This window comes from Cydia splendana, chromosome 4 (assembly GCF_910591565.1).
Source record: "Cydia splendana chromosome 4, ilCydSple1.2, whole genome shotgun sequence".
In the NCBI taxonomy this organism is placed as follows: domain Eukaryota; kingdom Metazoa; phylum Arthropoda; class Insecta; order Lepidoptera; family Tortricidae; genus Cydia; species Cydia splendana.
The window spans coordinates 16,604,835-16,618,955 of NC_085963.1; the positions used below are offsets into that span (position 1 = coordinate 16,604,835).

The following is a 14,121-nucleotide window of genomic DNA, read 5'->3' on the forward strand; positions in this document are numbered from 1 at the left end:
CAGTAACGTTGCAACAGAGTAATGCTGCTGCAGTCGCCACTCGAATGTCACCTTTATAATATCTCAGAAAGTTATTGAAAACGCCAGCGAAGCGAGCGCGAAAATTTTTCGATATAAAAACGCAATTTGATAGACAGATGAACATTTTTACTTTTAGTATGGAATTCAGTCACATCATTTTATCACGAAAATTTACAGTGCTGTAGCAGTAACCTTACAACAGAGTAATGCTACTGCAGTCGCCACCCGAATGTCACCTTTATCATATCTTATAATGTTATTGTAAACGCGAGCGAAGCGAGCGCGAAAATTTTTCGATATAAAAAAACGCAATTTGATAGACAGTTGTACATTTTTACTTTTAGTTCCAACCAGGCGCGAATCCATACAGAGAAGGGATGGGACAGTTTTCTATCAGCCTAGCTTCGCATAGGGCTCGATATTTAAGGGGTTCAGCGAGGTTGTTTTCATACAGAAAAGATGCAAGAAAGCAGAGCTTGGAATTGACCAAGTGAATGTGAAGTGTGAGCAAGGCAGAAGGCCCAGCTGCGAAAGAGGAAAGCTTGGATTTGGATCCACGCCCAAGTGTAATTAAGGCAGTTGATCAACTTTGCCATAAGGCAGAAGACCTCGCATAAGACCTTACGCCGAACTGCAAAAGAGTGGCTTGAAATCGAATCTATGCATGTAATCACGACTCTTCTACTGCTCGCTCTTTGGCTTCACTCGAAAGCGCTACTTGATAGAATGCTTTTAGTTTTCGGCTTTCACGGGGCCCCTTATAACACTTTGACAGTTAGGTCTCAGAATCGCGGCTAAGGAGCAACTCGGCTTGGCCGACAAATCTGGCGTGCAAGAGAGCAAAATTCGCTATAAAATCGGTAACCTATGTCGAAAAACTCGGCTGGCCGCAAGCCCGAAAGCAATATTTTTTTCCATGACTATAAGGGCCTCCGCGTAAGGTCAAATCGAGACGGGTTGTTAGTAAGCGTTGTGAATTACCGATTGTTTCCCAAATAATTACGCGCCATTATTTTTGCAAATTAGCTTTTGGACAGCTAAAAAAAAATCGTGTGGTAAAAACGATGTGTCTGTCCCTAATTTTAAAATTTGTTCACCTTTTTCAACCTGGCATTTTGGTGCCCCCCCCTGAACGTGGTGCCCTAAGCACGTGCTTGTTTTGCTTATTGGTTAATCCGGCACTGCAACTAGGGAATGCAATAACCGGCCAATCTTCATAACCGGTTTCGGTTACGGTTATGCCCGAAAAATAACCGAATATCGGTTATAATCGGTTACGGTTATTTTCAACAAAAATGATAATTTTACAATGAAGTAATTAAAAAAATACGAAAATAAAGGTACAGTATTAGGGAATGTGAGTATAAGTCTTCATTTTTTAATAAAACACACAAAATACAGTAAGAGTAAAATATGACCTTGGACGTGATACAATATTCAATAAAAATATTTCATAAATAAGGGAAGTAAATTTGGTATATTTTCATTATTAAAGTACAGGAATGACAAAAATTATAGTCACAGCCAAAAAAGGCAGGATTTTGTAGTCATTAGATGATAGAAACATAGAATTTAAGTCATAAATAAATAACCGAAAATAACCGTAACCGGTTATTCCATTTTCCAATATTCGGTTATGAAATTTTGTCAAAATATTCGGTTATAACCGATTATTTCGGTTACGGTTATAACCGATTTGCTTTCCCTAATATCAACACAGTGCGCGGCGTGCGGGTAGGCAACCATACACTGTCCTGCGCTTGTGCGGAAAGTGCTACTTTATGTACCTGTATTATGTAACTAAAAAAGGTACCTATTTCTTAAAAATATTGCAATGTTACAGCAAAGTTTTTGAACATCCAAACTGTGTGTGGACCTATTGTTCTTGTTGTGTTAAAAAAAACAATAGGAAATGTAAAAAGCACATAATTCGCAAAAATAAACTGCGAACGCTATATAACCAGACACGTAATTAAATTACCACTTTTGAGTACTTAATTGTATAAACCTATTATAAGTTTTTGTTTTATTTACAATATCAAATATACATAATATACATTAACAATTTACGTCGTTGCCCGGGGCATCGTAACTGTATTAAAAAAAATATTCTCTTATCCGTCGCCAAAGTTCTAATATATGTCAAGGCAAAAAATCCTAAATTCGAAAAGAAACCTTAACTTGCGAATGACATCACAAAAATGTCAAAACAAAAAGTAATTATGGATCAAAATAAACATCAGAAAACTGCCGTGATTTGATCTCAGTTAAAAGTCCTGGGATTCCTCGGGCTTTATTCTCATACCATACTCATCGAATTGAAAGAAACTCGAACTTATAAGTCTCAATTGTCTCGCTTCCGCTCATAAGTAGCCAAATCAGGAAGAGCGAGGCGCACTGATAAATATATTGAAGATGAATATTGCTGTCGCAGAATGGAAGTTTTGCTTGTTTTTGTTCTAAAAGGCGCGCTCCAAACCCGCATTCCTGAAATTACTCTTTCTCGGAACGTTAATCTCCAAATACAAACCTATACGGTTTTAATAATAATATGTACAGTCGACGTCAAAGATATGTTTACACTTTTGCACCTTACTCCTTTGTAATAAAAGGCGAAAAGTGTACATATATCTTTGACGTTGACTGTACATATTTTGCATTGCCTTTATTGGAAGTCGAAAACATAAATAACTAGCTTTTGTCCGCGATTTCGTCTGCGTGGAATTAGTAATTTGGGTAACTTTTATTTTTATACATTCTGCTTTTTCATCGATCTGCTTACTATTTAAATTATAAATAAAATTATGTCGGCCCCAGTGTAGGGTTCCATACGTCAAAATAGATTTATTGCAAAAACTCAAAAACTGCTGAATTACACTACCCCACGAAAGCGAGCTGTACGTCTACCACCAGTTTTGACATTGACATAACGCTCACGTGTACGTAATTTACTTTCTGTACATCTCGCTTGCACTAATATGCGAGTACGAGCGAGATGCATAGAAAGTAAGTTACGTAGACGTGAGCGTATATGTCAATGTCAAAACTGATGGTAGACGTACTGATAAACATTTTCAATGTTAAAATAATACGTTTCAGTCGGGCTACAAAAATGTGATTAACTGCACCAGATACTTATCAGAAAGCTATCAGCATTAATTTCGATAGCCAATCTATAAACTCGTCTCAGACGTCTGGTCGCTCACCAGTTCTGAAAGACGCTGAATCATTGTCGAATATCGGCGTTCTCGCTTCATCATCCTAGTTATACAAAGTCGTATCTCACTTTTACTCGCATAGACAATTACGTCTCTTTTTATTATAGGGTTATCTCGCCCGTTGCGTAGCAGAGGACGTGCGTAACGACGAGCCACGCCCCCTCAGCGTCTTTCTGTGAACGCAACTGAAAGATGCGCGCGCAATCGCCCCCGAGTTAGGGTGAGCATACATGGAGCTAAGACAGATGTATTTTATACACATCAGAAATATTTGACAAAGGATTAGGTGGAGCGATGGATTAAAACTACGCGTTCCTTTATGTTTACATATGCTTCAAAGTGGGTAAGTATAATGTTTTTTTTAAAAACCTCAATAAAACACGCTTTTACCGATTTTCAAGACCCAAGGGATCCCATCATCCCATAAGTGCTCCGTGACAAATGTAAGATGTCAATTAGTGCACTAATACGGAATGAAAAAAGTGGGGTGTGACATAAGAACCTACGCACAATGTTATTTTTCTCAAAAATGGACGGCAAAGTCGACTTTGCCGTTTAAAAAATAGGTTGCGAAGCGCGTAGTTTATGGTCAGTCAAAAATTAAAAAGTTAAAAACATTGCAGTCTCGATTTTGGGACTGCAATGTTGCATACAAATTCCATTATTTGTCGAGTTCCAAACTTTTTAATAGTTGAAATGGCCATATCAAATGAAGGCACAGGCCCATTAAACAGCCAAACAGATGATTAGTACCGCGACTATTTAGCTGTCTCAAATAGGTTGGCGTATTTTCGGCAGAAAAATACACTTCTATTTTTTTATTAAAAAAATAAAAAGGCGGCAAAGCTAATTTTTTCAATTGTTTCTACTTTTTTCTGTGAAAATATATACGTAAGAAAGTTGCTTTTGTAAAATACTTCTATGATATTTATATTTCTTGCACCATTTTTGAGAAAAGCACTATATATGACTCGGCTGGAAGGCTACTTGCTGGCTTCGGATTCAATTAAACGGACTCCCAAGGTCGTCCGTTTAAAACGAATCCTCAGCCTGCAAGTAGCTACTTCCGAGCCTCGACAATAATGTACTATTACATAAGTACCTACTAACCTACCCTAACATGAAATGAAATCAGGTTACTTCTAATACTGATGTTCAGCGGAAAATAAAATGCTTATAGAGCCAATTACATGCCAAGTTAGCAACCTAACAAAGTAGGCACTGTAAAGTGCAAATATAGTAGATAGGTAATTATTAAATACGATTATCATCACGTACCTAAAGGTTTGCTAATTACGTACAGAATGTAACATTTGCCTGACAAACGCGCTTGTTCTACTCTAGAAAATTTAGCGGGTGAAGAAAATACGAAAATGTACCTCAATAAACCGGCAAAAATAGTGTTTTATGGAGGACATTACGGTATCTGTGTACTATGGTATCTACTTTCTACTTATTTTACCACGTCAAAATAACTTCATTTCTCTCATCGTCACATTTTGATTTTATTAGTAATAAGTTAGGTACCTTTAAGCTGTGCGCGGTAAAAAACCGGCCAAATGCGAGTCGGACTCGCACACACACGAAGGGTTCCGTACCATTATCTATAAAAACGGTCACCCATCCACTGACCTCGCCCGACATTGCTTAACTTCGGTCAAAAATCACGTTTGTTGTATGGGAGCCCCACTTAAATCTTTATTTTATTCTGTTTTTAGTATTTGTTGTTATAGCGGCAACAAAAGAAATACATCATCTGTGAAAATTTCAGCTGTCTAGCTATCACAGATCACGAGATACAGCCTGGTGACAGACGGACGGAGGGACGGACGGACAGTGGAGTCTTAGTAATAGGGTCCCATTTTACCCTTTGGGTACGGAACCCTAAAAACCATAAATAGGTAGGTAGTTTATTTGCAATAATTATTTTATTGAAATTATTACAGCGGAATTATCAGCGGATGTTGCTTTAATAAGGATCATCGTAGAATAAATCGGCGGAAGCGGAAAGTAATTCACTTCTGATTTCTGTGAAATAAGTTTATAAGCATATACCTACAGTATGCTCTGGCGTCATTAGGAAGAAGGGTGCAACTAACATTTTTTCAAGAATTGAGTTATTTATAATATTGCCGTGTATTTTCTAATTGATTTTATACTTATGGCATATAAAACAAGTTACCATGAAGGAAAAGGACCAAAAAAAGCACAAGTAACCACCACATCCATGTCCTTTCAACTTGGTACTTTGATTCACGAAAGTTCACGCATAATGTAACATTAGCAATAAGGTTTTCTCAATAAATTATTCTTATTCTTATTCTTATTAGGTACGAAGCATCTGTCATTATAACCAATCAAGTAGAAAAGACGTAAATAACTATGGTTATATTAGTCACTTACTGTAGGCCTACCGCAGGAGGGGCGCGACAGTATCTCAGCCGCGAGATAGGCTACCTGTCTTTATCCCTTTATCTCTTTATCTTTATTTTATTAATTAGAAAGGGAATGGGTAGTCTTAACTAGTCTATCTCGCGGGCGAGATACTGTCGCGCCCCTGACGCCCCTCCTATCCTATGCTAGGCCTACTGCTTTTCTATTTTGTAGATACGTAGTATTTTCTTGAACCACTTTGGCGAAAGTATAACTTTTAATATAGGTACCTACCTAATACGGACCTTCGTATCATTAATATTTATGCTTAGAATAAATTTAAAAGTGGAAAAATTACTGTCTTGGGTTAGACTTGAACTCACGATACTCCAGCGCTCTACCATCTATCTATGTATCTTAGTATGGGTAGCACATCGTAACTGGTGAATTTCCAATATGACTTGAAACTCCGGTGGCCGTTTAAGAAGTGTAACAGTCTTAGGGTAGATGTCGCTAGGGTCCCCTGGACCCACAATATGGTGGAAAGACTTGCTGGCTAAGGATGAGATCTTGGTTGCTCAGATGCTGCCATCTGAGCAACCAAGACCTGGAGTATCGATCCAGAGGCCGTGAGTTCAAGTCTCACCCAAGACAGTAATTTTTCCACTTTTAAATTTATTCTAAGCTTAATTAATAGCATCGTTCGCAGACGTTTCTGCTTGTTAAAAATTAGAATTAGGTAAGTACAAGTCATTGAAACTCAATGAATTATCTGAGTAGGAATGCTGCGCAAAGTCACATAGGTACAAGAAAACGGTCTATTTTTTTTGAAATCATGCAGACACTTGCATTTTAACTTAATATGGAAATTTGAACGTAAACGATTAGAGAGCCATCTGCGCACTTTTATACTCATTGACAGTAGGTAATAAATATTGTACACATGTAAACGCTCCCGTATGCCGTCTCGTACGTAGGATGCGTTTGAAAAATCTCTAGCTAGAATCAGCAGCGCCGCGCCACGGTTCAGTCGCCGAAACTAACCGAACGTCACGCGAGCGCGCCCGATCCCGACGCCATCTAGCGGCGCACCGCGTGCTCCGCTCGCACCTGCCTGCTGCCCGCCAGCCGACATTCTCTGTCGCGCTTGCACCAGGGGCACGTAAAAATAACCTCAAAAACCTAATCACTCACCAAAATATTGCTCTTTCGCACACATCTAACAGTGACAACAACTATTGAGGTGAATAACAGTGTTATACCAGTGATATACTATAGACCAGCTGCTGTGAATGTTTCAAAAGTGTACATTTTAGTGATTTTTGGCCAATCGAAAGTTTCCTGAGGACGTTACTCGTATCGGTGGGCTGTTATTGACAGCCCCCCCAAAATATTGTGCCAATATGTGGTGGTTAATTTTATTTTGTGTTATAAATGTACAGACTTATGGAGTTAAAGCCGATATTGGATTGATTTCATCAAACAGTAAGTATTGTTTGTTTATTTATTTAATAATTACATACGATTCTAATTTTAATTAAAAACATCACCTGATCGTACGCAATACCAACTACCAACCAACGTCTTCAAAAATATCTGAACATGCACTTCAACGCTTTGATAATAAAACCGTTGAGATATAAATGAGCATCTTGTTTGCTTCTTAATGACGAATGTTACAGCACAGGTAGATGTTACGTCTGTAACGAGTCTACACACCTTTTATTTTAACGACGGGTTTATTGCCATAGTTTTTATTTACACCAGATAACTGGTTTACTTGCGGACATGCACGTGGTGTTGGTATTGTAATTATCGTCATTATAGTATAGTGTAACATTTACATTCTCACTTGTACAAGGCGATAAACTGCCTTGGCGGAGATGGAACGTTCACTGTGCGTAATTCGACATTGATAAACTAGTCCCTTGGAATATGATAAAAAGATACGCGCGAGATCCTCATATAAACATTTACAGTGTATTGTTCTTATACTCTGTATCTTCAGGTATTTAAATAAAAGTAAACAAATAATTTGTACATTTTCGGGTAGTTATAACATTTACAGTGGAAACTGGATAAGTGGAATCGCAAGGGACCGGCTGTTTAGTACCGCTTATCCAGGTTTTCCATTTATCCAGTTGTCCACTTAACCAGGTTCAAATAAAACGTTTTCTCACTTACAGAGGCTCTCGCTAACAGAGGTTGTGGATGCTAGTAATGTCGCTTATAGAGGTCACGTATAGTATGGTCAAATAAAAGATCCATACTTAAATAATACACTAAGATTGAATCTTCTCCTTATCTTTAATTATTCTACAAAGCGTAGACTGTGGCACACTAGACTGGACACTGATATCTTCACGCGACTTCCCACTTTCATAGTCTGTTATAATTTTTAATTTATCCCGAAGAGATAAACACTTGATTTTGCGCTTAGGCATTGCTTATCTAACAGCACGGCACCGCACCACGGCTAAAAGAACAAAACTGAACGATGTGTGATCTCATACAAAATACGTAGTTAAAACACGAACCATAATTTTAACGAAACAAACTACCCTCCTTGTGACGGTTTATTAAAAATACAAATTTTATAACGCTGAGCTATCCCACTCATAGAGGTTTCGGAGACGGCTGATTCCAGTTACAGAGGTAAAAATAAGAAATTTTAGAAAAAATGGATTCCGCTTATAGAGGTCCCATAATTCCACGTATAGAGGTAATTCGTTGCCAAGGGACTGGAACCGAGAACTTGGGTCCACTTAAAGAGGTTTTCCACTAACCCAGGTTCCACTTATCCAGTTTCCACTGTATTAGTTAACCGACCAATTACAAAACCGCCTGGATCAGTCACTGAACGACCTGATTTTAACCTACATTATTTGATCGTGTAATGTTTTCATCTACCCTCAACTGGCTTAACGAGCCATTTGAGGGTGGATTTTGTTTACTTTTATTTAAGTAAATACCTAAAGATGTTACAGACTACAGATTGATACCAAATTAGTAATTATATTGGTAGGTTCTTGACATTTTATACGTAATGATGTAATGAAGCAGTTGAAATAAGTACCTACTTAAAGTCCTTAAATAATACTTATTATGGTATTTATAGGTAGGTACTTGATTGATCTAGCCTCCTAAAACCCCACGTAAATTTTTCTGCACATATCCAACTATTCCACAATCTATTCCGAACACAGTAACTAAAAGAGTTCCAAATTCAAAACAAAACAACTGCTTCTGGGTATCAGGAAAGTTGAAGTATCGCATCTTTCAGCTTATTCCACTGGAATCTAAGTTTATTAATTAATAACGGAAACGTCCAACTTTTAACCAAACAGATCCAATCTAATCTTCTTTTTAATAAAACTAAGGTATTTACGTCTTTGGGGATTCATTTAAAATAAACAGTAAGTAGGTACTTACTTAATAAACGAATAAACTTAATCATTCTACCAGAGTAAGGAGTTTAGTTTTTCGAAGGTAAAGGCTTTATTATCACACAGGTTGCGAATCCATGTCCATAACTGTGGATAAAATGAATCTAGGCACATTAGGTAAGGTGTAATGTTCGTAATACTATGTAGAACATAACTTGTTTGCTACATAGGTAAGGCATTACTAACAGATAAGGCATTGTGTCGTCTATATAGTAAGTATCTACCTACTTAGGTATGTAGGTAATTCGCGAGTAAGATAATGTAAACCTTATGCCTTATAAGGTGCAAAACACACCTTTGACGCCGTCTGTGACATAAAAGTACCTATGTAATTTGCAAAACACTAGCCACATAAGGCGAAGGTGTCAAATAAAGCAAAAGCGTGCGATGTTCCTATTCAAGGCCTCATGTGGTTTGAGTCAACAAGACGTGGTATCACTTTGCACTGAACTGAAAAAGGAAGTAAACATACAAGGCGTTACCCTATATATCTGCGTTTTACCTTATTATAGAGTTATGACTACGTAAGACAGTTGTGACAACGACAACAGAGTCAGTATTATTCTGTCTGGATTACGTCATTTCTGGATTACCTACGTCCTATTGCTGTCGTTATTAGTTAGCTTAGTTGCATCAACGCCATCATCTGAATATACTCGTAAATTGTGCACATTTATCTTCGTTACTCCTCAATTACCTATTTTTACTTTAATAAGGTTTCAAATCGCTCTAATAGTAAGATGTGGTGCAGAGACGCCCGGTCGGAAACAGGTCGGAAACGATGTTGCGTTCATTCAGCCCAATTCCCTGGAGTTGGAACTGCAAATTAATATCCCGGCGGCATTCCCACACTATTCTCCTCAAATATTCTCGTTTTCCTGCAGAACAGAAGGACATCTTTAAGTTCGACATCCTTTAGTTTCGCTCTCTTGTAGTCTACCCCTACCAAATATATTATATCGCGGTGCCGCATACATACCTACTACATTCTGCTAGGCAGTGTAAGCTTATTTCCTCCTTCCCACAGTGTGGACAGGAGGCGTCTCTACTTATGCCCTTAAGGTGTCTATTAAGCGTGTTATAATATTGGTTATAATAATACCTGTTAGTTAGTATCAGACTGCTCTTATCTAGTTTCAAAAGATTGGTTCTCCTGTGGCTCTAAATCTAATCTAATAGTACAAGGCTATCTATATTATAATACATTTATAGTATATCAAATTTAGACCTCCCATTGGTCTAAATTTGTACATTTTTTGTAGAAAACGTCGTACAAAATAAAAACGGCTCACCTTCAAGATATATCTATACTTACTTTATGGAATAGGTATAATCACGATTTTGCACCTTGTATGACATAACGCCACTGGTGACGTAAGCTATCTATTTTGTGAAGAATTTGCACTGCACAATGTTGTTTACTAAACAAGTAGAGGCGGCTATTATTTTCTTGGTGGTTAATTTAGCGAATCACCTACTCAGTAATTGCCCGTGTTAAGATTGTCCCATAATAATTATTTACTGTTTGCAAAGGCCTAAGATTTTTAAATGTTGTCACACCCAGTATGTAATGTACAATGTAGGTATTGTGGTGTCTATCAGACGTAACATCTAACTTTGATACACAAACGCCGCGGTAAAAACAAATGTCAAATGTATTTTTGGGCAAACCTGTAGTCGGCACAACGTAATTCATAACTGTCAAATATTGGTTCTTAACCAATATTTGACAGTTATGAATTAACCCTTATTAACCTATATGAAGCTAAAGACCTATACGGTTGAACTGGTAGCCTGAGCTTCATATAAGGGTCTATTTATAACTCTCCAAATGTTGGTTCTAACTTTGCGCCGACTATACGGTAAGTAATTAAAAAAAATAGAAAAATGACTTAGCTTTTTCAAATGTCGATGTCTATTAGTAATACCAAAGAGATATGTAACTTCGTATAAGACGAATAAAGTCATTTTCGAATAGATGCCGCACACACCTTTAGCCTATCCTCGGCTAGATGGCGTGACGACACCGTTTCATATTTAACAATTTTAACACATAGATATCAGTGAATGAACATGGATCAAAATGATATAAAAATAATAAAATCATTTATCCATATATATACATTTTTTGATAACTTTATACTTTTTCATTTTGAGTTTTAGTCGTGTGTCGATAGATGGCAGTAAATTTACAGTGACTACAAAATTTACAATGACAGGACCCCTCTATACTATCTATTCTTTTTGGTAATACATACAGCTATTGATAATATATCTATGAATTCTGGACATTTCCATGTTTCATTGCAGTGTATTCATGGTGCAGGCGCTGTTCTGCCGTGCCAAGTTTCTAAAATAGCAACAACTGAAAGGGACTGCATGGCATGATATTTTCCTGAATCAGTACAAAGTTCAACAGTTGTGGCGGAAAGCCAATTTTTGACACTGGGCTATTCTGGTAACTTTGTTTACTTTTGCCTCGGGCAATTTTATATTACAATCTATTGGAGCTGAATGAGTACAAAGGTTGTCATCCAATTAGAAAAGCAGGAAAAAGCAGGAAGCCAGCGAGCCTATTATTATACAATGACATCTTCAAAATATGCATGTCAGTATTGTCTGTGGTAAGGTTCATGATATCTATGATAGAGTTAGACCAAGAAAAGTCTGCAGAGATTTTGATACCCCACGCAGTGCAAGAGTTATTTTAAACGTCAAGCTTCTATGAAATTATGATGTATAAATAACACTTGCACTGCGTGGGCCACCAAAATCGCTGTAGACTTTCCTTGATCTAACTCTAGTTAATATCTCCGCTCTCGAAGGTTGTCTTTAAGAAATCCCGCTATGGGGATAGTTAATAAATAACGAAATATTTTTCTCGAGTGCTTAATCGATACTCCTTTAGTTGACCTTTGTAAAATAGATGTAACTATATTATATAGTCTGCCAAAAAAGAATAGAAATTAAAAAGTGGTAATACTGCATGTAGTGTCGTCACCTTTTCTTAGATTGATTTGAAACTACAGTATTGTCACTTATTAATTTCTACTCTTTTTTGTCAGACTGTACCCTAAGAAGACTTTATTTTGCCTTCGCCATGTTGCGGATTTTTAGTGGTACGAGTGCTAATTTATTTTACTGGCACAAGGACACTCCTTCACAACAGACGTTGTAAGTCATCGAATGTCACCGATGTAAAGAAGAAGAATTGATTTCGCAGTTATAAACGATTTTACCACAAAAATGCCACATAAGATTATCAAAAAAGCAAGAAAAAAATTTTTGAATACCTAAAATAAAACATTGACATCAATAGGTGAACGAAGGACGAAGCATTCCAATAAACAATGTTTTGAAATCAGTTGTTGATAATATGACCAGGTATTGATATTTTATTTGGATACAGTATTGCCATATGTAAGTAGAAGATTGTAATATCAACATTATACTATATGGCCAAACAGAATTTTGTCAAGCATTACACTATCGACATAAATACTAACGTACCTAAATGAATATCTAATTTACAATATACCGGGTGTGGCCTGTAACACGAGCAAATAATTAAAACATGAATTGTACTCCTCAAACGGTGACACTTAAGTTCAACAACTTTTAAAAATTATGAAGTATTTAGACTTCCTATTTTTCATACCTACAAAATAAATATTATCTTCAATGGACGCCATCGCCATGCCATATCATTTGTGATTGACGTTGCTTGTCATGCCTTAAACATAACAAAATTCGCAATACATTGCGTCTTAGATTAAATTTTAAAGTGTATTAAAAGTTATTTTTAAAAGTGGCTGAACAAATGTTGGTCAGTATGAGGAGTACAGCCTACAGTTAAATTTTTTGCTCGTATTACAGGCCACACCCGGTAGAAAAAATGTTAATAAAACCTTACTTTAACATATAGGTATAATAAAGTTAAAGATGAAACGGAGAATACCTACAAAATATAACACTGATATCAAGAAACATGTAAAAGATAAAAAAAACACACAAGCGGTTTTTATCTTCTTAGGTTTCATGACGCGTGTTTGTTTATTTTCGTTGCTTCTAATCTAATCGAACATCTCGCCATTCGGCGAAATAAACAAAGAGATAATAAGAATACAGCGGCTTTGGGTGGTCGTGCGCTTACCGAATAATCCACTCGTAGTTTTAATTTAACTGTCTCAATTATGGCGGCTCACAGCTGACGCGGCGCCCATAAAAGTACCGCCGATGAAAGAGCACAATCCCATTGTGATCCCAATAAAACGGGCTTTATGTCCGAAGGAGGCGTCATTATGTGAAAAATGAAAAACGAATCGAACTTGTCATATTTACCGAATATTACTTATCGTAGACACTGCGAATGTTGAAGGTGATTTTGGGAATTTGACTGTTGATTGATTGCGTTATATTAGTTCTGACACTTCTGACGTCGCACGTCTCTTCGAAGAGCGCTGTGGAACTGTCTTGTATTTCCACGTTGTGATTTGTTATTTTTACTGATTGACAACTCAAATTAGAATACATCTAGCTCCGATATACTTTTCACATTCACCTTTGTTAATAATTATGCATTTTTGAGTAATTTGTACGTATTTATCATACCTAATTGTGTTAACTCGGCGAAAGACGCAAAGTTTTTGCAAATTTCTGAGATGAAAAATGACGTCGTTTTTGGAGGCACCAGCTGCGTGGTCCTGGCCGGAGGGTCAACTCTGTAGATTAGATAAGGGAGTCTGACTTTTTGTCCCCAATTGTAATAAAGGACACGAATCAGAATAACAAAGCCTGTATAAACAAAAAAGTTTCATCTTTTTTGTAATCACGCTGCTCACTGTTTCAATTTATTTTAATTTGTTTATCTTATTATCCGTTGTTATATTTTAATACCGTCTATACCTACTGTATTTTATTGTGTTTCTGAGACTATAGGTTTCTCGATGACTTGTTGTTTAACTTCAACAATATTGTGATATTAAATCGCTTAAATGTTTGACTCTATTAGCTTAGCGTTATTTGATTGTTTACAAGTATCTGCCGAAAACAATGTTCATTTG

At 36.8% G+C, this 14,121-nt stretch overlaps 1 protein-coding gene and 1 long non-coding RNA gene across 2 annotated transcripts in view; one reads left to right on the plus strand and one right to left on the minus strand.

Moving 5' to 3' along the window:
• Nucleotides 1-14,121, minus strand: part of LOC134790058 (uncharacterized) — a 444,063-nt gene that overhangs the window by 48,988 nt on the left and 380,954 nt on the right. The gene's annotated exons all lie outside the window — the stretch shown is intronic.
• Nucleotides 6,623-14,121, plus strand: part of LOC134790055 (very low-density lipoprotein receptor) — a 261,962-nt gene continuing 254,463 nt past the window's right edge. Inside the window, exon 1 of the mRNA XM_063760812.1 lies at nt 6,623-7,097. Coding sequence (XP_063616882.1) covers nt 7,016-7,097 — 82 coding nt within the window. The 5' untranslated portion in view covers nt 6,623-7,015. The remainder of the gene's footprint in view (nt 7,098-14,121) is intronic.